Here is a 10,089-nt window from a genome sequence, read left to right as displayed (position 1 = left end):
CCGCGCCGCCGCTCTCGCGCCTCTGATTGGCCGGCGGCCGCCCCTGACGTGCCCGCGCGGCGCAGGGCGCAGGCGGGTGTGAGGGGCCGCGGCGGGCCCAGGTCTCTTCCCCTGTGGCGAGTCTCTTCCCTTCCGGTGAGTGGCCGCCCGGAGCCGCAGCCGCATGTGCTGGGGACGGCTCCGTCCCCTTCCCCCGGCGCCTTGCGGGGAGGAATGGGTGCGGGGCCTGCGGCGGCGCTGATGGCGGCCGGGAGGGCCGGGCCCTGCGCTGTCATCCGCCGCCAGCGCTCGAGTCGCCGGGAAGTTTCCCCGCGGCTTCGCTGGGGACGGGGCTGCAGCCATGGTCTGTCGCTTTCCCCATCTCAACCTCGCTGGTTTTGCTTCGTCTTCAGAAGGGCAGAGCGGTGGGGGAGCCGGCGGCTAGCGAAAGGCTGAGCTCCTTCAGGGGAAGGAGGTTTTGGGGGGGAGTCCAGGCTGCCGATAGCTTGGTTTGTTGTGCCTGGTGCGGGCTGGACCGTGCGGGTTGCTGAGCTGGAGCAGCAAAGCGGAGGGTGCGCGTCTCCCCCTAGAGAAGGCCTTTTGTCTGGGGAATTGTGCGCGGGCTACGAGCCCCTGGACCCGCTCTGAGTCCCATGGAAGTATGTGCGAGAAAATGTGCTAAGACCTTCAGTGCCCTGCAGCCCTCTTTAAGGTTAGCCTCATTCAAGCTGATTGCCAGAGGGGCAGTATGTGGAGAGGTCTGTGCTGCTCTTCTCTTGTCCCAGGTTCTCACTGGCAGTGTGGTCACATGCCAGTGATGTGGGAGACCTCGGCCTGCTTTGTTTTTCTGGTAGAAAAAACTTATCTGGAGATGCCTGGAAACAACCATTCAAATGCTGAGTCTCTGAAGAGCAGAGAGCTAGACCCCTGTGTACACACTTCCTTGTGCTCTGCAGGCTCCCTTAGTCTGCCTGGAGACAGATAGTAGCAATGCAAAGGGCTGCCCTGATTGCTCTCTACAGCACAATGGGGGTGGGGGGGTTCTGCTCCTTGCTGGGCTGGAGCAGTAGAGCCCAGTGAGCAACACAATGTCTCCCTAAAAGCAGCCGGGGATGCCAGAGGAATATACTGTGGATTCTTTCAAAAGAGAATATGTACAGACATTCATTCTTCTGGGAATAATTTAACCCTAGTTGTTTCCAGTTTTATTTTTCTCCCAGAGCAGCCTTTTTACCTTTGAACATCTGTGCACTCGTGGTTTCTCCTGGGAGAGCAGCCATTCTCCCAGGAGAAACTGAAGGTCTGTACGTGGACAGAGTTAGCTCAGATGTGACCTCTGTTTATAACATTAGACTGCAAGCAGAAGGTTGGATTTCTTCTGCGACAAAGCCTTTTATCCTAGCATCTACAGACATACAAGCTTACTGTCCCATATTAAGTACCTTAGAGGCATCTGAGAGGATGCTTTTTCCTGGGAAAATAAAGAGTAATTTGCATTAGCACTAAAATTGTGGCTGTAAATTATTCCCCCATATCTCTTTTGATGCACGTAAAGGCCCCGGACGCTCAGACCTAATGTCTGTTTTTACCCTTGAAGAATGTCGGTTCACTAGACCCAAGTTGTGTTAGCTAATATAACCGCTTCAGAAGTCTTTTCAGTTCGTACCTTTTTATTTAATAAGTTACTTGTTAGTATTAGAAGTTGAAACTGGTTGAAACATTAGTGGTATGCTTCTTCGAAGAGTAAATGTAACAAACATAGAAACCATGTTTGAGAGCTATATTATAGGTGGTTACAAGTTGTTTTTAGCCCAAAGTACTATGTTGGGTTTACCCCAGGTATGATTGTCCAGGGCTTTGAATCGCATCAAAACAGGCGTGGGGCAGTCATTTGTAAATGCAGTTTGAATAGCAATTAACTTGAATTAGCAGCTGTGTGGGGAGTCTCAGTACTTTACAGGCACTTAAACTGGGATAATCAATGTGTACATCTGTAGGATCCAGCAGCTCTCTGTTGGCTTTGTCCCTGGGAGAAATCGAACATCTGCTTTTTAACTTTATAGTAAATGTGATCTTATAGGTTGATTAGTACCAATGCATCCTGGATTCATGTTTATTAATTAGCCCTTTGAGAACCACGTTTGGTGTGTGAGTGGTGTGGCCAAAGCAACTTTCCAGATTTAGCACAAGTGAGCAGTATCCTGGTACGTTGTTCTAGCTTTTGGAAACAGTCTGACAATTTCTGTTGCTTTTGTATGGTTTCTCTTTGAGTCCTGTGATGAAAAACTATAACTGTTGTTATAACAGTTTGGTCAAATGGTTTGGCTGTCCACTAACTGGCTGCAGTAGTCACTTTTCCCAAGTTTAACACAGCAACAAGGTAATTTTGACTGAAACTGATCCAGGTTTGTCTCCCTTTTTCAAATAACAATCTGTTATGCTGATCTACATTTTAGCTGTTTCAGAACGGTGTGCATTGTCATAAATTTCACATTTTTGAATGGAAATGTAACCTATATTAATAGGGTAATCATATGTCCCGGCTTAACTAAGATGGTGCCAGATTTTGGAGGCTGGTCCTTTCCAATTGTTGAGAATTATCATGGGCGTCCCACAAATGCAGGGGCAAGGGATGCAGTCTACCTGGGAGTTGGGGCAGTGCAAAGCGTGTTGCAGGTGGACAGGCAGGTACCGTTGCCTTCCCAGCATGCAACCCTGCCCCTGCCGACTTGTGAAGGCGGGGGGACGGTGTCCAATAAATGTCCTGGATTTCCTTATGATCAGCCTACATATTAATGATTTGCATAACAAACATTTATTTCTTTGGCAGTCCTAGTTTTGCTGCTTTGATTCCCATCTATCAGTTCAACAGCAGTGGTGGGGCTGGATGAGGTGTTTGCACAGTCTTCTGTGTAGTATCACCTTCATGGCTTTGTTTATCTTTAAGCTTTTCTTTTTTATATCATTCTTGACAGCATCTATCTAATTCATCCTTGGTCTTCCTGTTTTTTATTTCCCTGCATTGTGGTACATATTGCTATAAGCATTATCTCTTACTGGTTAATTCTTAATTCCCCTCAGCCAGCCAGTATCTCCAGTCAATAGCTTTCATTCATCTTTTTTTCTTTTTCTTTCTTTCTTTCTTTTTTTTTTTTTAATTCCATCATTCTAATTTTCTCAGTAATGTGAGAGCAACAGTCACCTTGCATACCTTGATGCTCATGTTTATCACGGTATCTTTAGTCTGTCAATACTGAGATCAATACTGTCTGTCAATTTACTGTATACTTCCACATACCACATACTCCTATTTTATCTCTTGATACTAAAACTATTACTATTTCCAATAGCATAATGAACAAATTTAGTTATATTGTATTCCTGCCTCATTCTTATGGTCATTTTAAACCAGGGTCATAAAAAATAGGTCCTGTGGGCTGGATCTGACTGTGAAGCCATATTATCCTGCCCCCAGTGCTGCCAGTGAGTCTCAAAGTAATCCAGAGGCAGAACGCAGGGTGCACCAGATGGTCCCATGTGCCTCACACGGTGCCTGCTTCAGCCTGTGTCCCCAAGCAGCAGCACAGTGGCCATGTTACCTTTCTGAGGATATTCAACATGGCCACTGTGGGAGTGGCTCCAGAACCATGCTGCATGGTCCTGGAGCAGCTGGAATAGGACCAGGCCACATGTGGTGGCCTCTTAAGGGCATTCTCTGGGTCCAGAATGAAGGGCTGGCTTGTAGATCCAGTCCAGTCCATATACAGGTCCCACAGTAGCCGTCTAGCCCAGGGGGCCGAATTAATTTGTCACCCCTGTTTTGCGATACTGTAAAAGAAAGATCATTATCTAAATGTAACATAACTAAAACACTTCCTGAAAAATGTGAAGTGGTATGCCAAACATTAATGCTGAACCTTGAAACTGACCCTGTTAACCTTGAAATAAATACTGAATGTTCTTACAATAAAAATATTCCATAAGCTGTTTGTCCACTCTAATTTCACTTGATTAGATTACTTCTATCAATCTAATCAGTTTCTAGTGGAGGTGTACTGATACATCGGTCCATATTGTATAGGCATCGATAAAAGGAAAATTGACATCATCGGCAATTGGCTTTTTTGGTTGAAGTAGCTGGAAATGTCGCTAGTAAATGCCATGTGCATGCTTGCAGCCACAGCATTCATGTGGCCAGCCTGGAGAGCAAGCATCCGGCTGGTAAGTCTGTTGAGGGGGGTGGGTGGAGGGAAGGGGTCTGGAGGGGTGCAGATGCAGGCCCCTGCAGTGAGGGAGGGAATGGGGTGCTGCCCAGTCACTCATGCGGGGGGTGGTGGATCCCACTGCTATGCACACCCCCTGGGGAGTCATGAGGGGGGCATGTGCCCCCCAGATCTGTGCACAGGGAGAGGGTGAGCTGCCACTGAAGGCTGGTGTCAGGGGCAGAGCTGGGCTCTTCCCACCAGGAGGTTGGGCTGGGGCTATGCTCGGTGTGGGTGGTGGTGCTGCGAGGGGAGTTATGAGAGGGGGCTATGGCAAATTTTAGGGTGGTTGTAGCCCACCATGTAGCACCCCCCACTCCTGCACTGCTGCTGCCCACCTTGAACAGAGTCCTGGCCCAGCCCGCTCCACCAGGATGAGTTCAGCACCAGCCCACAGCAGCAGCTCACCCTCACCCTGCATGCTGATCCTAGGGGTACATGTCTGCCATGACCCCCTCTGGGGTGCATGCACTGGTAGGATCCACCCCCCGTACGCCCACAGACGAGCCTCTCGCAGCTCAGTCCTGTGCTCTGCCCTGATACGGCAGCGCCTGCCACTGTACCAGCCCCACTCCCTCCCTCACCACAGGGGCCTCTATCCACTACCACCACACCCCTTCCCTCCCCTCTCCAAGTTGCCAGGCTGCATATCAGCAATTGGTATTGGCTGTTATGGGTCATTAATAATTGGCCATCAGCATTGGCCCAAAAAATTTTTATTGGTGTACCTGTAATTTCTATCCGTCTAATCAGTGGTGTATGTTCTCAAAGCTTTCTATAAATCATTCTGTAAGGTGCTATCAAAAGCTTGATGAGGTTTAAAGTTGTTATAACAGTTTTGTATAACAATTTGGTGTTGTTCTGCAGTTTAAGATAATGATCATTAACTTGAACAACTAATTAACATGTTGCTTATGGTGAGGACATTTCTGCTAACAACTCAGACTTTCAAAGGATTAAAGGTACAAGCATCTCTGAGGCTTGCGACTCACGAAATCCTTTATCAAAACTGCAAGACCAAGCTTGACATTCCTGATATGATGTAAAGAAAGAATCTTTTCCTTCATATGATTGTTTCTCTCCTTATCTTTCATAAGAAGACAAAAATGTGTTTAATCTGAAGGCAGGGTAGCAGCTTTAAGATTTAACTCATTCAGAAAAGCATAAGCTTTTGTAGGCTACAGTCCACTTTGTCAGATGGTGTATGAAAAACAGCATAATATCTGACCAAGTAAGCTGTGGCCAATGAAAAGTTTTGTTTCTGAATAAGCTAATCTTAATGTGCCACTGTGCACTGCTTATACATCATAAGGAAATGAAAGGGGACAAGCCTTAAGCACCTGTGTATATATGCACACTTAAGTAATTTTTAAAATTATTTTAATTTCTTTGCAAGCATTTAAGTATCATGCTTAGAAGTTTTCTTATATTATTCCGCCTTTCATCTTGAATTGCTGCTTTTGTTGTATGACCTTCATAGAACAAAGAGGTTTAATGTTTGGTAAACATCTCTTTTTAAGCGCTGGGTAAGTATCATGGATATAGAAATGGAAATTCAGGTAATATTTGGAATTTGTCTTGCTGGTTTGATATGCGTGGTATGTGTATCAATGGTTGTGGTTAAGCAATAACAACACCCTGTCATCTGCCAGCTACTTTTCAAATCTTTTATTACCTGTTCCTTTCTTTTAAATGTTCTTTCTTAGACTATGTGCACATATTCAGATAATCTAAGAGAATTCTCCCAGGTTTGTTCTTGTGGTAGAGAAAATTTCCCAGAGCTGTGTATACAGATATTTGAATGCTGAGGCCCTGAAGAGTGAAGAGTTTGCAGTGCTGACACTGTTCACCTGGGGAGGAGGGTGCTATAAACACATTTCAGCATGATCTGTAGGCTCCCTCATCTTTCCTGGTGACAGATGGCAGCAGTGCATAGGGCACCCCTGACTGACTGACACAAACTGCCCCGGTCAAGCTATTTCTGTGCAACACAATGTGGGGTTTGTGAAGGGGGCATTTTCTGCTCCCTGCTGGAGCAGCAGAGTCCAGTGAGTGACACGCTGTTTCCCTGGAAGCGAAGCAGGGGGAATTCTAGATGACCATGTTCTCTTCTGAGAGAAGCCACAACATGTGCAGACATTCACTCTCTCAGGAGAAACTCTCAAGTGTAATGTAGAAACTCTTGGGAGTGATTTAATCCTGATTGTTCCCAGGTTATTTTTCTCCTGGAGTGGCTATTTTTACTCTCGGAGAAAAAGCCTGAACATCTGTATACTCATGGTTTCTTCTGGGTGAGCAGTGACTCTTGTAGGAGAATCTGAATGTCTGTATGAAGCCTTAGTGTAGTCTTCAGCTATCCCTATTGAGTGGCACTACTTGAGATAGTAGAAGTGGGGCCTCCCTAAGAGATGGAACTTGTTCTGCTTGCATGGTTCTGACAGTACTTATTCTTAAAGTCCTCAGTTGTCTTCATCTCTGATCGCAAACCATGGCAAGCACACTTGTCCTTATTCATCTGCAGTTTCCCTATTCATCAGTAAATAGGGCCTCCCATCTGCATAGTTGTATCTTATAGGGTTCTTTCAACTCTTGTCCTTAACTTCCTTAATTTGATTAACCAGAATCCAGTTTCTTTGTCCTGGCGCCTATATACTCTCCTAAACAAAACTGAGGCCCTGTCTGAAACTGTGTCCAAATCCTGCCTAGCCACCCCCCGCCCCCCACCTCAGGCCTGGACTCCATCTTGAATATTAGCCTTAACACATTCATTAGCTGCTTAAACATTTTAAAATATTAAAGCATAAAGCCATAGTAAGTGTAATGTAAAGAACAGACCTGCTTTATTAATAATTTCCAGCTCTAACTTTTAATTAACTTCAAACATTTGATTTGATTCAAACAGACTTTTAAAATACTGGTATTTGCAGCAGAATTGAGAGAAAAACACTTTTAAATTATGAAATACTTCATGAATTTGGTTTTAAAGTATAGGGTTTTTTTATTCCAGGGCATGAAAGATGGAGCCTTCAAATATGATAATCCGGAAGCCTTGGAGAGCAAGAAAAACTATGACGCAAAGTAGTCGAAAGCAAGTGAAAATGCTGAATAAAATAAAGACAATTTCAGGACAAGAAAAGTTTGTAAATCTTGAGGAGGATCACCCTGATCAATTGAACTCTGTGGACGTAAGCAACGGAAGTAACGATACTGTAAAAGAAAGATCATTATCTAAATGTAACATAACTAAAACACTTCCTGAAAAATGTGAACTGGTATGCCAAACATTAATGCTGAACCTTGAAACTGACCCTGTTAACCTTGAAGTAAATACTGAATGTTCTTACGATAAAAATATTGATCAAAATAGATGTAAAAAAGAATCCCAAGATCCTACCCCTGAGAAGTCTTGCAACAAAATATGTGATGCAAAGCAGTTTGTAAGTTCTGGGTGTCTACAAGATATACTGGATAATTGGCATGAAAATGAATTAACTTCACCATCGTCCAAACCAATTGAAGTGCATCTTTATTCAGAACCAAATGGATTACCTGTTGAATTAAAAAGGAGCACTTATTTAAAAGGCAAAGCTAGCAGTGTCTTTGAGAATGAAAGAACTAATGGTATGAATCCTGATTTAGAAGAGACTGACACAAAAGTAGAAACAAATATTTCCAAAAAATCTATTCCCACTTCAGAAAGGACAGATACCATAGAAGATTCAAATAAACTAAAGCATGAGAATAATATTAGTTCAGTTACTCCCACACAGCTTGAGACAGATAAAACTGATTTTGAAAGCAAAATGCCATATGGGAATGGTAATCCAAATATTTTTGAAGATGATAAAACTGATCTTAAACTACGAGATATGTCACCTGAATCTAAGTTTGGTAAGCACTTTCTTCTAATTACCTGACTGTTTTTGAGATTCTTTCTTTAATTTTAGCTTATTGTAATTGATAAATTCAGAAATGTTGTACCATTGTAAGAGTTCAGTCAAGGATATACTTGTAACACTTTGCAGTTTACTTTCTGGCATGTTAGTTTGTAGTGCTGAAACAGCATGGATAAACAAGTACTCTAGTGGTGAGGCCAAATGCCATCCTTCCAGCTATTCAACTTCACCCATGTCCTGATACTTTTTTGAAACAGGAAGAGAGATGACAAATCTAGAGCATACAGTTCAGGAAGGAAGTGGTGAGAGGAGAGAAAAGAGAAGCAAGATAAAGACTTACATGAAAAGTTGAAAGAAAGACTAAAATGAGACAGACAGACCTAAAAAAACCGGAATGAAGAAAAGTGAATTGGAAATTTCAGAATTGAATATGAAACAGGAAAATCTATTTTACTAGTAACTAACCCCCCCTACAGTCAAGTTTAGGAAAGATATATCGATTTCATAAAATCACGTTCTGACTGTGAGAAGTAAAAGGAGGAAACAAGGAAATGAGACGAGTCTGTCTTTTCTCAGTTGCTTGAATAAGAGCAGTGGTGCTCAACCTTCTGGCCCTACAGATTACATGAGTGGTACGTCATGGTCGCTGTCCTTGTGTGTTTTATCAATGGGTTGTCACTGTTAAAGTCTCAGGGACTGTGGTGCTGGCAAAAAGGTGTAGCCAGGATATCCCAACACCAGCCTTGTTTTAAAGAATGACCACAGACTCGGTTCAGTGACAAAGGCACGGTCAGGTTTGTTGTCTACAAGGCACGGCCCTAATACACTCATGATCTGGCAGACAAGGTGTTGGCACAACACCATGTAGGGGTCCATAGCCCAACACAGAGTTCCTATGATTTCTAATTGTTTTATACAGTGGTCAAAACAAATTACATGCTACATTCTACCAATATCTTGAATACCTTGAGCCTTCCTGTACCATGGGTTTATTCCAGATCCTGATCTGAGTGTTCCCATTCCATCCTTATCTTGATATGAAACCATCACGCAGCTTATGCAGCCATCTCCTCATCTCATGTCATGAGTGCACATCTGGGCCATATCTTAATTGCGTTCCAAGTTTTGCTTATGTAAGGAGTTCATACATTGGCCAGGTTTGCTGATCACTACTCTGAGCAGCGGGGGGGGGGGGGTTCCAGCGAGGCCTACAGTATGGAGCTGATCTATGGGCCAGATCTGGCGTGTGGGGTTGGTCCATGGATGTGATCCAGCATCCTGACCCAGCTACATGCATAGGTCTGATACCACACTTGCCCCAATCATAGAGAATTAGGGTTGGAAGAGACCTTGGGAGGTCATCTAGTGCAACCCCAAGTCTTCTGTTCCAGACCCGGCTGTATGCCATCTCAACCCCATGTACAAGGCCACATCATCCAAGCTGCAGGGTCCCTCATGGGTCCAGAAACTGGACAGCAGGGAAGCTGCAAGTAATGCTGCTCCCCCACTGCCAGTTTTGGACCTGTAGGAAGATGCAAGGGCCAGAAGTTGAGCACCCTTGGATAAGAGGAAATAAATGAAACGGGCTGCTGGGAGAGGGGATGGGTAAGTTTGATTACAAACATTAAAATGTTTTCAAATGGTACTAATTATTTTTTTTTCTTACATAAAACATTATTTGGTATATATCCCTTGCTAGCTAATTCTTGTTTTCAGCTTCACAAGCAGCTCTGGTTCTCTTTTTTTTTTAGAGACTAGGGCGCAGGGCCAGAGCCCGTGAAGGGCAAGACCAGGGCCAAGGGGCCCAGAGCCTGTGAGGGGCAAGATAAGAGCTGAGGCCCAAAAGCCAAGGGTCCCGGTACAGTGGACCTCAGGGAGCTGGGCCAGGGCTGTGTTCGGGGCCGGCAGGGGCAGGGTGGATGGCGCTGGGGAGGGAGACGGTATGGCAAACT

The 10,089-nt window shown here is 44.6% G+C and overlaps 1 protein-coding gene across 2 annotated transcripts in view; it reads left to right on the top strand.

Annotated features, from left to right (window-relative positions):
* The first annotated feature begins 43 nt into the window (after nt 1-43).
* ATF7IP2 (activating transcription factor 7 interacting protein 2) overlaps nt 44-10,089 on the top strand; it is a 97,155-nt gene continuing 87,109 nt past the window's right edge. The window contains exons 1-2 of one of the 2 annotated variants that reach the window (XM_019507471.1): nt 44-135; nt 7,249-8,132. In XM_019507471.1, coding sequence (XP_019363016.1) covers nt 7,259-8,132 — 874 coding nt within the window. In that variant the 5' untranslated portion in view covers nt 44-135; nt 7,249-7,258. Of the gene's footprint in view, nt 136-593; nt 692-7,248; nt 8,133-10,089 lie in introns of those variants that run through there. The other variant, XM_019507472.1, reaches the window with a different exon arrangement.

The sequence above is a fragment of the Gavialis gangeticus genome, unplaced genomic scaffold, assembly GCF_001723915.1.
Source record: "Gavialis gangeticus isolate Ggan-Ray unplaced genomic scaffold, GavGan_comp1, whole genome shotgun sequence".
NCBI lineage: Eukaryota > Metazoa > Chordata > Crocodylia > Gavialidae > Gavialis > Gavialis gangeticus.
The sequence above is the reverse complement of the archived record's forward strand: the minus strand, read 5'-3'. Positions and strand labels throughout refer to the sequence as shown.